The 22,172-nt window shown below is 43.3% G+C and overlaps 1 protein-coding gene across 9 annotated transcripts in view; it reads right to left on the bottom strand.

Annotated features, from left to right (window-relative positions):
* LOC112226130 (histone deacetylase 5) overlaps nt 1-22,172 on the bottom strand; it is an 84,772-nt gene that overhangs the window by 43,686 nt on the left and 18,914 nt on the right. For 3 of the 9 annotated variants that reach the window (XM_024390404.2, XM_024390406.2, XM_024390407.2), the window contains exon 1: nt 10,201-11,228. The exons of 2 other annotated variants lie outside the window; for them this stretch is intronic. In XM_024390404.2, the coding sequence (XP_024246172.1) occupies nt 10,201-10,351 (151 nt within the window). In that variant the 5' untranslated portion in view covers nt 10,352-11,228. Of the gene's footprint in view, nt 1-10,200; nt 11,231-22,172 lie in introns of those variants that run through there. 4 more of the 9 variants (XM_024390412.2, XM_024390410.2, XM_024390408.2 and 1 more) reach the window with 3 other exon arrangements.

The following is a 22,172-nucleotide window of genomic DNA, read 5'->3' as shown; positions in this document are numbered from 1 at the left end:
CAAAGGTTAATGAAATACAAATGGTAGCGAGAAATAGTCCGATAATAACGACAACCTAAAACTTCTTACCTGGGAATATTGAAGACTCATGTTAAAAGAAACCGATATAAGATACAATACTGTGCAGCAGTCTTCATCGTCCTGGCCAAAGCTTTCAACTGTCAATCACCACATTCTTATCGGCAGACTCAACAGCCTTGGTTTCGCAAATGACTGCCTCGCCTGGTTCACCAACTACTTCTCAGACAGAGTTCAGTGTGTCAAATCGGAGAGCATGTTGTCCGGACCTCTGGCAGTCTCTATGGGGGTGCTACAGGGTTCAATTCTCAATTCAATGTCTTCGCTCTTGCTGCTGGTGATTCTTTGATCCACCTCTACGCAGACAACACCATTGTGTACTTCTGGCCCTTCTTTGGACACTTAACAAACCACCAGCCTCCAACTGCTCTTAAATGCAATTAAACTAAATGCATGCTCTTCAACCGATCACTGCCTGTACCTGCCCACCCACCCAGCATCACTATTATGGACGGTTCTGACTTATAAGTTCTGACAAATAAAGCCCCGCCTTGTCTCAACTCACTGGTCACCATAGCAGCACCCACCCGTAGCACGTGCTCCAGCAGGTATATTTCACTGGTCACCCCCAAAGCCAATTCCTCCATTGGCCACCTTTCCTTCCAGTTCTCTTCTGCCAATGACTGGGACAAACTGCCCCAAAAAATTTATAATAATCACTGAAGCTGGAGACATATCTCCCTCACTAACTTTAAAGACCAGCTCACAAATCACTGCACCTGTACATGGCCCTTCTGTAAATAGCCCATCCAACTACCTCATCCCCATACTGTATTTATCTAGCTCCTTTGCATCCCAGTATCTCTACTTGCACATTAATCTTCTGCACATCTATCACTCCAGTGTTTAATTGCTATATTGTAATTATTTCACCACTATGGCCTATTTATTGCCTTAACTCCCTTATTTGCACACTGTATATAGACTTTCTACTGTATTATTGACTATGTTTTGTTTATTCCATGTGCAGCTGTATGTGTCGAACTGCTTTGCTTTGATCTTGGCCAGGTCGCAGTTGTAAATGAGAACTTGTTCTCAACTAGCCTACCTGGTTAAATAAAGGTAAAATAAAAAATTAAATCATTTGTGGGTTCGATTACAGGCTCAAAATGGCCAGAAACAAATAACTTTCTTCTGAAACTCGTCAGTCTATTCTTGTTCTGAGAAATGAAGGCTATTCCATGTGAGAAATTGCCAAGAAACTGAAGATCTCGTACAACGCTGTGTACTACTCCCTTCACAGAACAGAGCAAACGGGCTCTAACCAGAATAGAAAGAGTAGCGGGAGAACCCAGTGCACAACTGAGCAAGAGGACAAGTACATTAGTGTCTTGTTTGACAAACCGACACCTCACAAGTCCTCAACTGGCAGCTTCATGAAATAGTACCCGCAAAACACCAGTCTCAACGTCAACAGCGAAGAGGCGACTCTGGGATGCTGGCCTTCTAGGCAGAGTTGCAAAGAAAAAGCCATATCTCAGACTGGCCAATGAAAATATTAAGATGGGCAAAAGAACCAAATCGGATCAAAGAAGATTCGTGAGACGCAGAAAAAATAAAAATGCTGCTGAGGAGTACTTGACGCCATCTATCAAGCATGGTGGAGGCAATGTGAAGGTCTGGGGGAGTGTTGGTGGTAGTAAAGTGGGAGATTTGTACAGGGTAAAAGGGATCTTGAAGTAAGGCTATCACTCCATTTTGCAACGCCATGCTGTACCTTGTGGACGGCGCTTAATTGGAGCCAATTTCCTCCTACGACATGACAATGACCCAAAGCACAGCTCCAAACTATGCAATAACTATTTAGGGAAGAAGCAGTCAGCTGTAATTTGGTCTATAATGAAGTGGCCAGCACAGTCACCGGATCTCAACCCTATTGAGCTGTTGTGGGAGCAGCTTGACCGTATGGTACATAAGTACCCATCAAGCCAATCCAATTTGTGGGAGGTGCTTCAAGAAGCATGGGGTGAAATCTTTTCAGATTACCTCAACAAATTGACAACTAGAATGTCAAAGGTCTGCAAGGCTGCAACTGGAGGATTCTTTGACAAAAGCAAAGTTTGAAGGAGACTGTAATAAAAATGTAATCATTATTTATAACCTTGTCAACATCTTGACAATATTTCCTATTCGTTTTGCAACTAATTTCATGTATGTTTTCATGGAAAACAAAGGACATATGTAAGTGACCCCAAACTTTGAGTGGGCGCACTCACATAACTGCTTTTCTGCAATAATATCCTGCCTCTAAATATACCCCCCCCAACCATAATAGGACTAATCTAATTACTACCACTAACAATATCAGTTAAGAGTCGACTCCCATTACGATATTTTTAGCATTAGTATGGGATAAAATGTTTGTACATTCCTATTATTGATGTTTAAGAATTTCTGATCAGTAATGGGCCTACCACAATCTAAAAATAAGAAATTATTTTAGATAAGAGTTGATTAAGAGAAAGGATTCAGCAGATATGACTTCTATTTGACCAAGACCGATTGAGTAAATTACACAATAAACCTAATTATAATCTAGTCAGCTCAACAACATAGCATATCTAGAGCGAAGGTTGTCAGAGACTGTTGGTCAGTAGGTAATGCTTCATGACAGCCAGCTAAGGTGAAGACAGTTCCAGGACCGTATCTGTGACACATCCCATTGATCGTGGAGTGCAGGGCAGGTAGCAATGTAGGTAAGGTAAGAGATGATTGTCTGGGAACACACCACGCATGTACAGACACACACACCCACCCAACTCCACCATCCCAGACATGGAAGAGAGCACAGCACGGGGCTGGTAAACAGGCGTGACATGCCTGGGCGCCCATTATAGCACTGGAACATAAGAGGGGGGAGAGTGCTGCGGGTTGACAAGCCCTGGTGGTGACGGGGGGGCAATGCTATATTTAAATGTGTCTTAATTTAGCAACCTCTAGGAAGAAAACAAGCTTAGTACTCAAATAATACTCTGAATATTCCCCCACACATCACTGTTGGTGGGTAGCAAAGGTCCTCTACTTGTGGAGGTCCTCTACTTGTGGAGAGCAGACTATAAGACTCATGTACAGGACAGCGAGAACACAGCAGGCCTGCTCTGCAGTCAGTCCCTCCATACATTTTTACCCCTCACATAACTCTTGCATCCATCTTGAAACTGAAAACATACACAGAACATTCAAAATTCATAAAACTGTTACCCAAGGCCCCATATGATTCATAATGCAGTTTGAATGGACTAAATAAGCCATTTTGGATCCGTCAGAAAAAGGACCACAACAAATCAAGTAGAGTATGACTAAACGACAAGAGGCTTTTTTAAGACAACCCTTTAATTAGGCCTATCACAAGGCACATCTAATTTGAGCATGGCATATTGAAACTAAAATCAGGGATTTCTAAAAAAGATTAGGCCTACTAAATTAGCTACAATTCAAACTACCAATCATCATATCCAAGGAACCAGCCAAGCCTAGTACCTTCCCTGCATAGAGTGGAAGAATGAGGGCTAATGGTGGGATCATGGGTTGTTTCAGAAAGGGGTTGTGGGTGTAAATGGGACTCTCTCGATAAGGATCTGGACCACATGAAAGGCACTAGTGATTCCTGGTTGGATCACAGTTCCGACGCATACGTCTGCACTTGCCTGCTCATAATTACAGGTCCCCGTTGCAGTGAGGGTTGTGGGCAGCCCCCAGCAGCTGGCTGCAGTGCGTAGCCTCGTGCTAGCATATTACCTGCTCTAAGAAAAACATCTGCAAACTCCAAAACCATTTTGACTTAGCAACCGGCCAAGAGGCTCAGAACATGGAGCCCTTTTTTAAAGCCCTGCAACTGTATAGCTGGATTGCAACAGTCATGACAGAGTTGGCAATAACTGAACTCAAGTTTCAATACGAGCCTATTGCCTTCTCAGCCTGATTAATTGAGTCTTTTTGAGAAGAACATTTTTCAAATATGTACAATTTGCATCATGTGATTACTGTGATCACTTTGTGACCAATGGGCCAAAAGGAGGACCAGGGCAGTGAACAATTACAAGGTAGTGACTAGTGACTGAGGCATTACTGTGACAATGCACCTTGTGCCACTAAACCAATTGGTTAAAATGCATGACTGTGAAAGTGTTTTGTGGCCTAGCGACCTTGTTCTTGGCCCCATAAGCCCCAACAATCCCTTGTTGACATCACCGCAGCATCATTCAAAGAAACTGGAACAAATCAATGTTCTACCTCATCCAGTGAGAATAGATCTCTGACCACTGTACAGATGTATAAAGCAAAGTGGAGGGTGGTGACAGCCAGCTGCAGGAAGAAGGCGATAACATAATGAAGTCACAGGCTGATCACTGAAAGTCATCATGTTGAAGTGAAATGACCAGGAGGGAGAAACAGATCCATGTTTGCATGCCAGTGATTTCACATGGTGTTACAATGATATAGCCTAATGATAATATAGACCTCCAAGCCAATATCAGCTATATCAGATCTCCAAGTGCATGCTGCTCCCAAGTCTAGCCACTAAGTCTAGCAAGACGAAGGAGCTGATCGTGGACTACAGGAAAAGGAGGGCCGAACAGGCCCACATTAACAGCTTCTACCCCAAAGCCATAAGACTGCTGAACATCTAATCAAAACGGCCACCCGGACTATTTACATTGACCTCCCTTTGTTTTTACACTGCTGCTACTCGCTTCTTGTTATCTATGCATAGTCACTTTACCCCTATCTACATGTACAAATTACCTCGACTAACCTGTACCCCTCTACACATAGAGTACAAGATACTCTATATAGTATCTGTATATAGCCTGGCTTGCCCTGTATATAGCCTCGTTATTGTTATGTAATTTTCGTGTTACTTTTAGATTTTTTATTTCGGAAATATTTTAACTATTTCTTTTAACGGCATTGTTGGTTAAGAGCTTGTGACAAACATTTGAAGAGTTATTGTTGTGCTGAAGAATGTGCTGTTTACTGTTAAATCACTTGAAATACAGTAAACATTGAATAAGTCTGAACATCATTTACTTTAACACGCAATGAAATTTCTGATGCTGATTCTTCCTGTCTTCCTGACCCCTCCTGTCTCAGCCTCCAGTATTTATGCTGCAGTAGTTTATGTGTCGGGGGGCTGGGGTCAGTTTGTTATATCTGGAGTACTTCTCCTGTCCTATTCGGTGTCCTGTGTGAATCTAAGTGTGCGTTCTCTAATTCTCTCCTTCTCTCTTTCTTTCTTTCTCTCGGAGGACCTGAGCCCTAGGACCTGAGCTCCAGGACCTGATGCCCTGTCCCCAGTCCACCTGGCCATGCTGCTGTTCCAGGACTACCTGACCATGATGACTACCTGACATGATGACTCCTTGCTGTCCCCAGTCCACCTGGCCATGCTGCTGCTCCAGTTTCAACTTCCACCTGACTGTGCTGCTGCTCCAGTTTTCAACTGTTCTGCCTTATTATTATTATTCGACCATGCTGGTCATTTATGAACATTTGAACATCTTGGCCATGTTCTGTTATAATCTCCACCCGGCACAGCCAGAAGAGGACTGGCCACCCCACATAGCCTGGTTCCTCTCTAGGTTTCTTCCTAGGTTTTGGCCTTTCTAGGGAGTTTTTCCTAGCCACCGTGCTTCTACACCTGCATTGCTTGCTGTTTGGGGTTTTAGGCTGGGTTTCTGTACAGCACTTTGAGATATCAGCTCATGTACGAAGGGCTATATAAATAAATTTGATTTGATTTTGATTTGATTCTTAAAATACAGGACATGTAGCCTAGTTTGTGTGCATAAACATGTCGACAACTCAGTAAGTTATATAAATACAGGAGGATTTTCAGGAGACCAAGCCAGTGACAAATCAATCTAGTTTATTTAGCTCACCTATCACCTAGCTGTAATTGCTACCCGACTAAGGAGTTCACTCATCATTGATTTTCTCTTTGAAGAATGTCAGTGTGATTTTTGTCTGAAACAGAACGGCAGGTTTGACAGAGTCAGGTATCTGGTTGCTGCAAATTCATTGTCACCCATTCAGTTGCAAATCTGTAATCCATCTAATCCCAAATGATTCCCTCTGATCTGCAGCAGTAAGTGCTGCTTTTCCATGATCTAAACCAAGGTTTGATTAATACAAAATATTGCCATGCCTCTAAAGTGTCGCAGCGGTCTTCGGCACTGCATCGCAGTGTTGCGGCGTCAATAAGGCCTGGGGTTCGTTCCCAGGCTGTGTCACAACCGGCCGTGACCGGGAGTCCCGTAGGGCGGCGCACAATTGGCCAAGCATCGTCCGGGTTAGGGGACAGTTTGGCCGGGGGGGGTGGGCTTAACTTGACTCCTCTCGCTCAAATGATTCCTTCTAGCGGGCTGGGCGCTTGCAAGCTGGCTTCCGGGTTAAGCGAGCAGGTGTTAAGTAGCACGGCTTGGCGGGTCATGTTTTGGAGGACGCATGACCCGACCTTCGCCTCTCCCGAGCCCATTGGGTAGTTGCAGGGAGAAGATGGTGATCACGAGATTGGGTATAAAAAGGGGGTAAAAATGACCCACAAAAAACAAATAAATTACCATATGCAGCAAGAGTCTACTGCACTGGTTGAGCGTCAGTCGCACACAAAGACTTTCCCTGTAAACTAGAATGCCCGCTTAAAATCAGACAGAGCCATCTGTTGTCCACAGTGATAGTCAAACCAACACACACGCCACCTGATGACACTTTCTCCAGTGACAAAACAGCTTACTGCATGCAGCTTACACACAAACCAATACACCAGGCACAGAAACAAAGGCAAACCATTAAAAGGTATAGGGTAGACAGTCGTACACCTGCTACTTATATAACCACAGTTCACATCATGGAGTAAATGGCAGATGAGTCTCAATACATCAGGGCATAATGGAAGGAGCAAGGGCATAGATTCACCTCTAGCCGATTAGAATGGTCAGCACCAGTTATGGAGCCCTTCAAGTCACTGATATCATGGAGGTTGGATTATCATACACAACCGTTCAAGTTTTTGGTCACGAGCATTCTAGTTTACAGGGAAAGTCTTTGTGTGCGACTGACGCTCAACCAGTGCAGTAGACTCTTGCTGCATATGGTAATTTATTTGTTTTTTGTGGGTCATTTTTACCCCCTTTTTATACCCAATCTCGTGATCACCATCTTCTCCCTGCAACTCCCCAATGGGCTCGGGAGAGGCGAAGGTCGGGTCATGCGTCCTCCAAAACATGACCCGCCAAGCCGTGCTTCTTAACACCTGCTCGCTTAACCCGGAAGTTGCAAAATTAATAGGAAATATAGTCAAGAAGTTGACAGGGTTATAAATAAGGATTTTAAATTGAAATAACAATTAATAATGATTGTGTTCAAACTTTGCTTTCGTCAAAAAATCCTCCAGTTGCAGCAATTACAGCCTTGCAGGCCTTTGGCATTCTAGTTGTCAATTTGTTGAAGTAATCTGAAGAGATTTCACCCCATGCTTCCTGAAGCACCTCCCACAAGTTGGATTGACTTGATGGGTACTTATGTACCATACGGTCAAAGCTGCTCCCACAACAGCTCAATAATCAAAATCAAATCAAATTTATTTATATAGCCCTTCGTACATCAGCTGATATCTCAAAGTGCTGTACAGAAACCCAGCCTAAAACCCCAAACAGCAAGCAATGCAGGTGTAGAAGCACGGGTAGGTTTGAGAACCGGTGACTATAATGGAGTGGCCAGCACAGCTAGAATACCAGGTGACGACTTCTTCCCTAAATAGTTATTGCATAGTTTGGAGCTGTGCTTTGGGTCATTGTCCTGTCGTAGGAGGAAATTGGCTCCAATTAAGCGCCGTCCACAAGGTACAGCATGGCGTTACAAAATGGAGTGATAGCCTTACTTCAAGATCCCTTTTACCCTGTACAAATCTCCCACTTTACTACCACCAACGCACCCCCAGACCGTCACAATGCCTCCACCATGCTTGATAGATGGCGTCAAGTACTCCTCAGCATCTTTTTATTTTTTCTGCGTCTCACGAATGTTCTTTGTGATCCGAGCACCTCAAATTTAGATTGGTTCTTTTGCCCATCGTAATCTTTTCATTGGCCAGTCTAAGATATGGCTTTTTCTTTGCAACTCTGCCTAGAAGGCCAGCATCCCAGAGTCGCCTCTTCGCTGTTGACGTTGAGACTGGTGTTTTGCGGGTACTATTTCATGAAGCTGCCAGTTGAGGACTTGTGAGGCGTCGGTTTGTCAAACTAGACACTAATGTACTTGTCCTCTTGCTCAGTTGTGCACCGGGTTCTCCCGCTACTCTTTCTATTCTGCTTAGAGCCACTTTGCGCTGTTCTGTGAAGGGAGTAGTACACAGCGTTGTACGAGATCTTCAGTTTCTTGGCAATTTCTCACATGGAATAGCCTTCATTTCTCAGAACAAGAATAGACTGACGAGTTTCAGAAGAAAGTTATTTGTTTCTGGCCATTTTGAGCCTGTAAATCAAACCCACAAATGCTGATGCTGCAGATACTCAACTAGTCTAAAGGACAGTTTTATTGCTTCTTTAAAATCAGAACAGTTTTCAGCTGTGCTAACATAATTGCAAAAGGGTTTTCTAATGATCAATTAGCCTTTTAAAATGATAAACTAGGATTAGCTTACAACGTGTCATTGGAACACAGGAGTGATTGCTGATAATGGGCCTCTGTACGCCTATGTAGATATTCCATTAAAATTAATTCCACCATTTCCAGCTACAATAGAAATGTACAACATTAACAATGTCTACACTGTATTTCTGATCTATTTCATGTTATTTTAATAGACAATTTTCTTTGCTTTTCTTCACAAACAAGGAAATTTCTAAGCGACCCCAAACTTTTGAACGGTAGTGCATGTCTGGAGAAACAGTAACATTTACAAAGCCCATATTAGGCTATCAGATTTATCATATGAAGAAACCACTGATATCGTGTGAGGTTGGATCATCATAAAACCTGTCTGGACTGAGCAATGGTAACAGTGCTAAAACAGGTGCAGCCAGGAAGCTTCCGGTGGAGGGTAACCATTGTGGCCGCAGGTCAGGTCCCCGTCACTTTATGATCCTGGTTGAGCCGATCAAAGGACCTGGCATTCCTTTATTTCCTGTGGTCTTAGTGGTGGAGCTTTTTAATAAACGTGTTAAGTGTTAAGGACTTGTCTACTGTGTCTCAGTGGGCAACAAAGACCTCCCTTCACAGGGTCCAGTTTTTGTAACAGGCTGGCATTTACAAACCTGAGCAAAAACACCTTCAGTAGCACCTCACACGTCGAGGGAAATTCTACTAAAGTTACTAAAACTTTTCACAGGATTAAAGGACAAGGTGTCAAGACAGTCAGAGCAGAAAAACCTTGGTGCATTTTGTAAACTCACTACTTTTTCCCCCCCTTTACCAGCGCCAACTTTATCTTGAGCATAGTCCTTGACACGATAGAACACGTATGCTCATTGTTGTAATAGGAAACACCTTATTTAAAGAAACAGCCTTTGCCTAGCCTATTATCTACCCATCCATCTAGGACCTATTTTTACAGGAAAACACAAACCAGGTAAAGTCCCCAAAAAGGTCCTGTCCCAGATTCTAATAGCTCCTTAAAACATGACTAAATCACCATTACCAAATGTCCACACTATCCGGTCATGTTTTTCACAAATTAACCGTACCAAGGTCAGTGCCAGCGGGACAATTCATGAAGGTTAGAAAACCAAAGGAAATGCGCACATCCACTTATTTGAACAGGTGTCAGGTAAACAAGGGGAGCATATGCAAGAGTAAGAGAACCACCCACATGCTGCTCTATAGCCGTTCTGCTCTGTTGATTTAAGCACGGGTGAGCAGTAAATCCATCCCCCCATCCTCTCAGCGCACACTAGGACGTAGAAGCTGTAGAAGACAGAGTCCAAAACTTGAGTGGCCGTAGTCAGTTTCTATGCATTCCTTTTAAAAGTCCTTCCCTCAAAAGCAGCCTCAACAATAACATGGGGTGACAGACACTACACCTCTAGTCACAACAGTCCTACAAAAAAATGGCATCCTCTCAGGTGCTCAGACATGCACCCACCCACCTACCCCCTGCCCTCAACCCCCTGCATGACTCACCAGCACTGGGCATGGCAGACACCTGGGACTGGGGCAGCAGTTCCAGAGGTTGCTCCCTGCTGGACACTGCGTCTGAGGAGAAGCAGGACTCGGTCTCATAGATGGTCTGCAACATTGCGCACAGCCCCGGCACGGTGGGCCTTAAAAGCATGCCAGTGCAAGGGTGTCCTTCCAACACATATGGGGGAAAAAAACGGGGGAAAAAAACACTATCCAGGCAAGTTTCAGTTGCAGAAAATGAGAGAAAACCTTGGACTAGACGAGAAGGTGAACACTGTGAAATCCCTCTTAGATCTTTAAAGAAAACTCCAGAATTCCTCTTCTAGAGATTAAACTACTGATGGAGAGAGATCCTTGAAGTTCCATGGCTCAAACAGAACTGTCTCCAGGTGAACAGTGAGAGTTGTTCGCAGCAAAGGCTACAGAAGAAACAAAACAAGTAGTTTGGCCAGAGGCGAGAAGACCAGCACTGAACCACTCAGAGGAGCAAAGTTAAAATACACACCGCCCTCTTAGAGTTACGTAGGCTTCTCAAAACACCACGCATGAAAAACTGTCAAGCTGGGGAAAATAAATAGCAGGCAGCACACAAAAAGTATGCGAATCTCGTCCAAAAAGCACCAGTCGTCTGTGTCGCAAGCAGAGTAGACGTGGACACAGTCAGCTCAAGTCTGGCTGTCACTGTGTCGGCGAAGATCTGAGAGCGCCACGGGAGAGATCAGCGAATGGCGAGAGGAGAGTGAGAAGGAGGAGCGAGATAGAGAAGAGGGGGAGAGAGAGTGAAGCTGAAAATAGATCACTAGGAGGTTGTGTAGACGGTGTTCGGGAGGTAGACTTTTGTTGACAGCATTGAATGTTAACCTCCTAGTCTCTCCTCCTACTGCAGCGTGTCCTCCTCGTTCTCGTCACAAAGGCAGCGCTGCTGCACTCTGCATCTGCCACAGAGGAGAAAGCAGTCAGAATGTGCCAGAACCACCCATCACCTCAACCAGTGGTAGACGACTTAAAACCTGCAGCGTCTTTCCAAAAAAGGGGTTGTCCCCTAGCCTAGATCTCCTTTTTATTTTTTTCATTTGTTCATTTATTTTTCCAGTAACTTCTACCCCCCCCCCCCGGTTGCAGATCACAGAGGTAGAAGAGGAGTGGTACTGAGTTTACAAACAGACTGGGCTGCTCAGGGTGGCTGGAAATAGCTGCCGAGTGGCAGGGGAGGGGCGGGGCTAGGGCTATAAATAGAGACGAGAGCTGAGGGTGTTTGAGAAGGCAGGGAGGGAGAGGAGAGGGAATGGAGGGGGCCTTGTTCATTCAAATAGCACTGAGCCAATCGAGCGCTGTTCCCAGTGCCGAGGGGGTGGGGGATTGCTGATGGTCAGGGGGGGGGTACAGTGCCACCATTGGAACCTTGAAGTGCGAGGACAGACAAGCAAAAATGGCTAATGCAGAGTCAGTTAAACACTCACATCCTGCAAATGATCAGAAAAGCTTTGCTAGCACCAAACGCTTCTGCACATTAGGGGTAAGTAATTATTATTGAGGCTAACTGCATCAGCAGCTCACTCGGGTCACCATTCCACCAACAAAGTGGGTTAGACTCTGAAGCAATCTGTCCACAGATGTCAAGTGTAGCACAATTTGTTGCACCAGATATGTTAAAAAGTTATTTCATGAGTTAGCTGCTTCTGTATGAGTAGCCGTTAGGCATTTACAGGCTAAGTACTAACCAGCAGGATAAAATGCGCATGAAAATAAATTTGCAACTCAACATTTTCATATCGTACCATCACTGTATAGAATCAAAGCAACCTACACACACACACACATATATATATACACACACACAATACTGCAAAATGATTCAGAATAAAATGCTGCAAATAATAACAAACACTTCGATCATAATATTGTCTGTGACTCCACCAAGGGCAGCAGCTGGGCTAATAAACAACTGTTAATGGCCTGATGTGTTCAGATTGGAGAGTGACACAATGGATGACATTGCACCAGGAATCCCAAAAATCAGCCATTCCTGGCTATGTTAGCCACTTTATTCTCAGATGGTCACAGCACCATTTTAAACTCAAACGGTTATGAGGGACTTGGCCCCTGGGACCAATCAAAGAGGGGGCTTTCTCCAGTCCCCATTGGACCACAGCAGATGTGATAGGACTTTCCATCTGTGCCAACTAAAATGCACCCTATTAAATGTGTAGCCAAACTGTGTGTGTGTGTGTGTGTGTGTGTGTGTTTGGTAAATCTCCTTCACTATAGTGATATATGCATATTAAGAAGCATCCTCCTTCTCCTTAACCAGTAGCTCTGGCCTCGTTGAAATACAAACACAGATTCAAAATGAAAAAGACAGCCTTAATTAGAAGTTAACTTTCTCTTAAAGACAGAGAATCCACGGTCCAATTTAAAGACAGTTGCTGCTTGGCATATTGACAAGAGCCAAGTGCTTTTTTGAACTTCTGCCACTGGGCTGCCCCATTGGGCAACCAGCTCGGACCAGCTGTGGCTCTCTAAGCTGCGAATAGACTGGATGCACCACCTGCCACTCCAAAACAACCATGACTACAATTGGCTAAAAGGCAGTTTGTGAGAATTCCAACCTGACAAAAGGTGTTGTGGGAATCAGCTAGGTATCTCCGTTTGAGAAAAGAGTAGAGCAGCAGTCTGTGCATTGCCAAAAATCTAATCCAACCCCTGCCATTACTCTCCACTCACACCCATTATTTATAGGTGAATGTATCTTTCTGGCTTCCTGACGTACATTGGGCTTATATTAGCTTGAGGCAAATGTAGGAGGGGTGGGGAGAGGCCGCAAAGTTGTTTTTTCTGTACCTTTTTTGGGCATAGGATGAACTTGCGCAGTTAATGTCAAGGACTTTGGCGGCTAACTTTGTTTGACAGAGGACCTCTGTGTTTGGCTTAAGCTTGGCTTGACCCAATTAAGAGCTAACCAATCCAAATAGACAACCCTCACCTGCAAGAAACTGGAGGGAGGCAAAACACGCTGAACAAACTGAGGTTTTGTAAATCTTGGGCTGTGGATCAAGCTGGGCTCTAACTGAGGAGATTCGTCTCAAGACTGCATTCCTCTGCAGTCTTAAGGCCAGGGCTATTCTACTGGCAGCCCAGATACAGCCCATTCATTAATTTAGCCCTGTGATCAATTTTGAAAATTAATTTAAAAAAGACCTGAAAAAAAAAACATCCCTGCCAAAATGACAAGTACTTTGGTGGTCATCTAGTGTCGTTTTTAGCGTCCATTTTTGTTTATATGAATTTGTCGCTAACATTTGAACAGTTTAAACGATAAAATATTATGACCCCATTCCTGAACTCTACAACTCAGGAACACATTTGCCTTCTGTTTCCCTCAGACTCACAAATACTCGTTAGAAGGGAGTGTGAGAAATAAAATGTAAGACACACCTAATGACTGAGGGAAATTAATTCAAATTATAGTTCCTTCAGACCGGAATTTGGCATGACCTGATTTGACATATGTTTGTGTTATTCATTGAGATGCTTAGGTTTTCATATGGTCATTTTAAAATTATCTTTAAACTTCTTTGGGATCGGTGTCCCTTCCACGGGACGTTTGAGCTGACATAACATTAGCCTGAGGTTGTAAGTAACAAGAAAATTTCCCAGGACATAAACATATCCGATATTGGCAGAAAGCTTAAATTCTTGTTAATCTAACTGCACAGTCCAATTTACAGTAGCTCCTAGTGAAATAATATCATTCTATTGTTTGAGGAGCGTGCACAGTTATGAACATGACGTTATTAATTAACAAATTAGGCATATTTGGGCAGTCTTGACAACATTTTGAACATAAATGCAATGGTTAATTTGATCAGTCAAACTATGCACACACTGCTGTCATCTAGTGGCCAAATTCTAAATTGCAGCTGGGCTGGAATAATACATTATGGCCTTTCTCTTGCATTTCAAAGATTTGTATAAAGATTGTTTTTTTCCTTTCTGTAAGCTTTTACCAGATCTATTGTGTTATATTCTCCTACATTGCTTTCACATTTCCACAATCTAAATTCCTTTCAAATGGTACCAAGAAAATGCACATCCTTGCTTCAAAGCCCAAGTTACAGGCAGTTAGATTTGGGTGTCATTTTAGAGGAGAATTGGAAGTAAAAAAGGGGGCGGATCCTTATCTTTTAATAGCTAAAATAGTAAGCGAGCACTGCGCATTGTTCTTTACAATGATTAAATTTTTTTGGATGCACCTCAACTTACGTTGTTTGAGCACCCTCCACCTTAATTTTAAGAAAAGTGCTTTATTGGTGTGTGGGCGCGCGCTTCTTTTTTAATACATTTCTTCGAAGAATAACTACATGTGGAAAATGTCTGGCCTGCCTGCAATTCATTCTTTTTTTTTTAACACACATCTGGCCCCCGTAAGAATATAGTTAAATAGCCCTGGGCTAGGCTGTATCAACAACTCCTCAACAGTGCGAAAGACAAATGGTCATATTCAACCTGAATCTGGGAAGGTTCTAGAGATTTCTCAAGACTGAAGGACAACGTCTGGTCTTGAATTCACAGATATGTGAGAGAGATCTCTCTCACACCTCAAAACACTTGAGGAAGGAATACCAAAGCTTAAGACCAGTGAAAACCTCCTGAACGTCAATACCAAAATTAAAGCAAAGCAGCAGAGATAGTCAGACACTGAAATGTAGTCATGCAAGCCGTAACAAAAACAAGAGAAAGAGAAGCTAAAAAATAAACACCCAAGATGGACTGCAAGCAATTGCAGGAAAGGCATCCAATGAGTCAGCTCCATGAAAATCCTTTTGAGACGTTCCCATTCACACTTCCTCAGTGGGTGAGTTTACTGTGAGAGAGGTGCAGATAACTGCCCCGCTGAGGACCGGCCCTGACGTCAGGGCACGCAAATGCAGAACTGACACCAACAGTGTCAGAGAACTGAGGTTAACGTCAAATGTGATCTATATGACTGAGCGGAACTCCCCTATCAATATAATGGTAATCATGAAACTAACGTTAGAGAATATATTTCACCAACAGATAATTGCAAGAAACAGAGGATGAATTTGATCAAAAATGCTTCTTTGCCCACATAACCAATAGGGCTGGGAATTGCCAGGGACCTTTCGATAAGATATTATCACGATACTTAGGATGTCAGTAGCATATATGTTGAAATTCTCATGATTCTATATGTATTGCGATTTGATGTTCCAAACATATTGCTCACTATATGTATGCTACAGACAGAGGAGAGAGATTGGGAAAAAAACGAGTTTCAGTGAGGGAAATAAACGCCCTAAAAACATTGGCTCAGAATTTAAAATAATCTTGAGATCAAGCTATAGGATGAAAATACAGGAGTTTTGGCGCAGGTACAGACGACTAGCTAAAAAATAATAATACTTGAGTCAAATAACAATGTCGTCCAAAAATATTGTAATTTGTAACGATTGATTCCCCCCCCCCCATTACTAAAACTTTAGGCCACATAAGCCGCTGCTAGTCAATTGAACCCTACCTATATGTACAGTACATCGCTACCTCAATTACCTCATACCAACTCGGTTCTGTTACTCCCTGTATTTTGCCATGTTATTCTATATACAGTAGAGGTCGACCGATTGATCAGAATGGCCGATTATTTAGGGCCGATTTCAAGTTCATAACAATCGGAAATCTGTATTTTTGCCTGTTTTTTTTTTTTACACCTTTATTTAACTAGGCAAGTCAGTTAAGAACACATTCTTATTTTCAATGACGGCCTAAGAACGGTGGGTTAACTGCCTCGTTCAGGGGCAGAACGACAGATTTTCACCTTGTCAGCTCGGGGGATCCAATCGTGCAACCTTACAGTTAACTAGTCCAATGCAATAACGACCTGCCTCTCTCGTTGCACTCCACAAGGACACTGCCTGTTACGCGAATGCAGTAAGCCAAGGTAAGTTGCTAGCTAGCATTAAACTTCTTATAAAACACAATCATAATCACTAGTTAACTACACATGGTTGATGATATTACTAGATATTATCTAGCGTGTCCTGTGTTGCATATAATCTGACTAAGCATACAAGTATCTAAGTACCTGACTGAGCGGTGGTAGGCAGAAGCAGGCGCGTAAACATTCATTCAAACAGCACTTTTGTGCGTTTTGCCAGCAGCTCTTCGTTGTGCGTCAAGCATTGCGCGGTTTATGACTTCAAGCCTATCAACTCCAGAGATGAGGCTGGTGTAACCGAAGTGAAATGGCTAGCTAGTTAGCGTGCGTTAATAGTGTTTCAAACGTCACTCGCTCTGAGCCGTGGAGTGGTTGTTTCCTTGTGCTGCATGGGTAACGAGGGTGGCTGTTGTCGTTGTCGTTGTGTTCCTGGTTCGAGCCCAGGGAGGAGCGGAAGCTTTACTGTTACACTGGCAATACTAAAGTGCCTATAAGTACACCCAATAGTCAAAGGTTAATGAAATACAAATGGTAGAGGGAAATAGTCCTATAATTCCTATAATAACTACAACCTAAAACTTCTTACCTGGGAATATTGAAGATTCATGTTAAAAGGAACCACCAGCTTTCATATGTTCATGTTCTGAGCAAGGAACTTAAACGTTAGCTTTCTTATATTGCAATTTTACTTTCGTCTCCAACACTTTCTTTTTGCATTTAAATAAGTTTCATTATTTATTTGAGGCTAAATTGATTTATTATATTAAGTTAAAATAAGTGTTCATTCAGTAGGTGTAATAGTCATTATTACAATTTTTTTTTTTTTTAAATCGACTTTATTTATTTTGTTATTAAATCGGCCGATTAATCAGTATCGGCTTTTTTGGTCCTCCAATAATCTGCATTAAAATCAAATCGGTCGACCTCTAATATATAGCGATGTTATTTGTTCTTGTTCTTTTTATCCACGTCACCATTTCACACAGACTCCGCATTGTTGGAAAAGGTCCCGTAAGTAAGCAGTTCACTGTTAGTCTACACCCACTGTCTACAAAGCATGTAACCAATTAAAATTTTTATTTTATAACTACACCAACCCCCCCCAAAAAATGAAAAAGCAAAGACAATTAAAAAAAAAAAAAAAAACCTTTACATACACAGTCAGATCTTTTGCTATGTGACACAAAATTCAGTTCAGAGGAATCCTGTTTCCATTGTTCATCCTTGAGATGTTTCTACAACTTTGAGTCCACCTGTAGCAAATTAAATTGATTGGACATTTAGAAAGGCGCACACACAAAAAAAAATGTCCCACATGGCTGAACAAAAACCAAGCCATGAGGTCGAAGGAATTGTCCGTAGAGCACCAAGACAAGATTGTTTTGATTCACAGACCAGGGGAAGGGTACACAAAACAATTGTCAGCATTGAAGATCCCCAAGAACATAGTGGGATCCATCATTCTTAAATCGAAGAAGATGTTTGGAACCACCAAGACTCTTCCTAGAGCTGGCCAACCTGAGCAAATGGTGGAGAAGGGCCTTGGTCAGGGAGGTGACCAAGAACCCGATGGTCACTCTGACAGAGCTCCAGAGTTCCTCTATGGCTATGGGAGAACCTTCAGGAAGGACAACCATCTCTGCAGCACTCCACCAATCAGGCATTTATGGTAGAGTGGCCAAACGGAAGCCACTCCTCAGTAAAAAAAGGCACATGACAGCCGTTTGGAGTTTGCCAAAAGGCACCTAAAGACTCTGACCATGAAAAACAAGGTTCTCTGGTCTGATGAAACCAAGATAGAACGCTTGGCATTCTGGCCAAAGAGTTCAATCTGGAAGAAACCTGGCACCATCCCTATCGTGAAGCATGGTGGTGGCAGCATCATGCTGTGGGGATGTTTTTCAGCAGCAGGGACTAGGAGACAAGTCAGGATCAAGGGAAAGATGAACAGTGTAAAGTACAGAGATAACCTTGATTAAAACCTGCAGAGAGCTCAGGACCTCAAACTGAGGCGAAAAATCACCTTCCAAAAGGACAATGACTCTATACACACAGCCATGACAACGCAGGAGTGGCTTCGGGACAAGTCTCTGAATGTCCTTGAGTAGCCCAGCCAGAGCACGGACTTAAACATCTCTGGAGAAACCTGAAAACAGTTATGCAGCGACGCTCCCCATCCCACCTGAAAGCGCTTGAGGATCTGCAGAGAAGAATAGGAGAAACTCCCCAAATACAGGAATGCCAAGCTTGTAGCGTCATAACCAAGAAGACTCGAGGCAGGAATCACTCCTAAAGGTGCTTCAACAAAGTACTGAGTAAAGGGTCTGAATACTTCTGTAAATATATACACTGCTCAAAAAAATAGGGAACACTTAAAACAATGTAACTCCAAGTCAATCACACTTCTGTGAAATCAAACTGTCCACTTAGGAAGCAACACTGATTGACAAATTTCACATGCTGTTGTGCAAATGGAATAAACACTTGGAAATTATAGGCAATTAGCAAGACACCCCCAATAAACGAGTGGTTCTGCAGGTGGGGAACACAGACCACTTCTCAGTTCCTATGCTTCCTGGCTGATGTTTTGGTCACTTTTGAATGCTGGCGGTGCTTTCACTCTAGTGGTAACATGAGACGGAGTCTACAACCCACGCAAGTGGCTCAGGTAGTGCAGCTCATCCAGGATGGGACATCAATGCGAGCTGTGGCAAGAAGGTTTGCTGTGTCTGTCAGCGTAGTGTCCAGAGCATGGAGGCTCTACCAGGAGACAGGCCAGTACATCAGGAGACGTGGAGGAGGCCGTAGGAGGGCAACAACCCAGCAGCAGGACCGCTACCTCCGCCTTTGTGCAAGGAGGAGCAGGAGGAGCACTGCCAGAGCCCTGCAAAATGACCTCCAGCAGGCCACAAATGTGCATGTGTCTGCTCAAGCGGTCAGAAACAGACTCCATGAGGTTGGTATGAGGGCCCAACGTCCACAGGTGGGAGTTGTGCTTTACAGCCCAACACCATGCAGGACGTTTGGCATTTGCCAGAGAACACCAAGATTGGCAAATTCGCCACTGGCGCCCTGTGCTCTTCACAAATGAAAGCAGGTTCACACTGAGCACATGGGACAGATGTGACAGAGTCTGGTGACGCCGCAGAGAACGTTCTGCTGCCTGCAACATCCTCCAACATGACCGGTTTGGTGGTGGGTCAGTCATGGTGTGGGGTGGCATTTCTTTGGGGGGGCCGCATAGCCCTCCATGTGCTCGCCAGAGGTAGCCAGACTGCCATTAGGTACCGAGATGAGATCCTCAGACCCCTTGTGAGACCATATGCTGGTGCGGTTGGCCCTGGGTTCCTCCTAATGCAAGACAATGCTAGACCTCATGTGGCTAGAGTGTGTCAGCAGTTCCTGCAAGAGGAAGGCATTGATGCTATGGACTGGCCCGCCCGTTCCCCAGACCTGAATCCAATTGAGCATATCTGGGACATCATGTCTCGCTCCATCCACCAACGCCACGGTGCACCAGACTGTCCAGGAGTTGGCGGATGCTTTAGTCCAGGTCTGGGAGGAGACCCCTCAGACCATCCGCAACCTCATCAGGAGCATGCCCAGACGTTGTAGGGAGGTCATACAGGCACGTGGAGGCCACACAAACTACTGAGCCTCCTTTTGACTTGTTTTAAGGACATTATATCAAAGTTGGATCAGCCTGTAGTGTGGTTTTCCACTTTAATTTTGTGTGACTCCAAATCCAGACCTCCATGGGTTGATAAATTTGATTTCCATTGATAATTTGTGTGATTTTGTTGTCAGCACATTCAACTATGAAAAGAAAAAAAGTATTTAATAAGAATATTTCATTCATTCAGATCTAGGATGTGTTATTTTAGTGTTCCCTTCATTTTTGTGAGCAGTGTATATACAGTGGGGCAAAAAAGTATTTAGTCAGCCACCAATTGTGCAAGTTCTCCCACTTAAAAAGATGAGGCCTGTAATTTATCATAGGTACACTTCCACTATGACAGACAAAATGAGGGAAGGGAAAAAAAAAAAAAAAAAAAACAAACAAATAAAATAAAAAATAAAAATCAGAAAAATCACATTGTAGGATTTTTAATGAATTTATTTGCAAATTATGGTGGAAAATAAGTTTTTGGTCAATAATAAAAGTTTCGATACTTTGTTATATACCCATTGTTGGCAATGACAGAGGTCAAATGTTTTCTGTAAGACTTAACAAGGTTCACACACACTGTTGCTGGTATTTTGGCCCATTCCTCCATGCAGATCTCCTCTAGAGCAGTGATGTTTTGGGGCCGTTGCTGGGCAACACGGACTTTCAACTCCCTCCAAAGATTTTCTATGGGGTTGAGATCTGGAGACTGGCTAGGCCACTCCAGGACCTTGAAATGCTTCTTACGAAGCCACTCCTTCGTTGCCCGGGCAGTGTGTTTGGGATCATTGTCATGCTGAAAGATCCAGCCACGTTTCATCTTCAATGCCCTTGCTGATGGAAGGAGGTTTTCACTCAAAATCTCACGATACATGGCCCCATTCATTCTTTCCTTTACACGGATCAGTCGTCCTGGTCCCTTTGCAGAAAAACAGCACCAAAGCATGATGTTTCCACCCCCATTCTTCACAGTAGGTATGGTGTGCTTGGGATGCAACTCAGCATTATTTGTCCTCCAAACACGACGAGTTGAGTTTTTACCAAAAAGTTATATTTTGGTTTCGTCTGACCATACGACATCCTCCCAATCTTCTTCTGGATCATCCAAATGCTCTCTAGCAAACTTCAGACGGGCCTGGACATGTACTGGCTTAAGCAGGGGGACACGTCTGGCACTGCAGGATTTGAGTCCCTGGCGGCGTAGTGTGTTATTGATGGTAGGCTTTGTTACTTTGGTCCCAGCTCTCTGCAGGTCATTCACTAGGTCCACCTGTGTGGTTCTGGGATTTTTGCTCACCGTTCTTGTGATCATTTTGACCCCACGGGGTGAGATCTTGCGTGGAGCCCCAGATCGAGGGAGATTATCATTGGTCTTGTATGTCTTCCATTTCCTAATAATTGCTCCCACAGTTGATTTCTTCAAACCAAGCTGCTTACCCATTGCAGATTCAGTCTTCCCAGCCTGGTGCAGGTCTACAATTTTGTTTCTGGTGTCCTTTGACAGCTCTTTGGTCTTGGCCATAGTGGAGTTTGGAGTGTGACTGATTGAGGTTGTGGACAGGTGTCTTTTATACTGATAACAAGTTCAAACAGGTGCCATTAATACAGGTAACGAGTGGAGGACAGAGGAGCTTTGCTGGTTTGTAGGTGACCAAATACTTATTTTCCACCATAATTTGCAAATAAATTCATTAAAAATCCTACAATGTGATTTTCTGTATTTTTTTTTCTCATTTTGTCTGTCATAGTTGAAGTGTACCTATGATGAAAATTACAGGCCTCTCATCTTTTTAAGTGGGAGAACTTGCACAATTGGTACCTGACTAAATACTTGTTTGCCCCACTGCATGTATGCATGTAGAAAATTCTGAACCTTTATTTGCTTTGTCATGATGAGGTAGTGTGTAGATTGATTGAGGGGGGGGGGGGAGAAGAAACAATTTTAGAATAAGGCTGTAACGTAACAAAATGTGGAAAAAGTCAAGGGGTCTGAATAATTTCCAAATGCACTGTAGATAATAAATTATAGATCTTAACTAATTTTGACTGACATCAAAGCAGGAAGAGGTTCACTTTTACTACAACTGTGCAAATTTGCTCACACATAGAAACTATACACACACACGTCAGAGATTCAATTTCCTCAAATAGAACGCAGTGATGACTCATTCTCTGCAATGTTCTGCTGAAGCAGATGACACCTTTATTTATTAAAATAAAATGTTCAGAGAATAGCTTTATCCTAAAAACAAAAATAATTTACCGCACTTGGAGTTCTAAGAGGCGGAACGTCAATATTTCACACTGCATTATTGACATCCCCATTTACTTCCTTGAATGAGATTCCAA

This window comes from Oncorhynchus tshawytscha, linkage group LG27, assembly GCF_018296145.1.
Source record: "Oncorhynchus tshawytscha isolate Ot180627B linkage group LG27, Otsh_v2.0, whole genome shotgun sequence".
In the NCBI taxonomy this organism is placed as follows: Eukaryota; Metazoa; Chordata; class Actinopteri; order Salmoniformes; family Salmonidae; genus Oncorhynchus; species Oncorhynchus tshawytscha.
The sequence above is the reverse complement of the archived record's forward strand: the minus strand, read 5'-3'. Positions and strand labels throughout refer to the sequence as shown.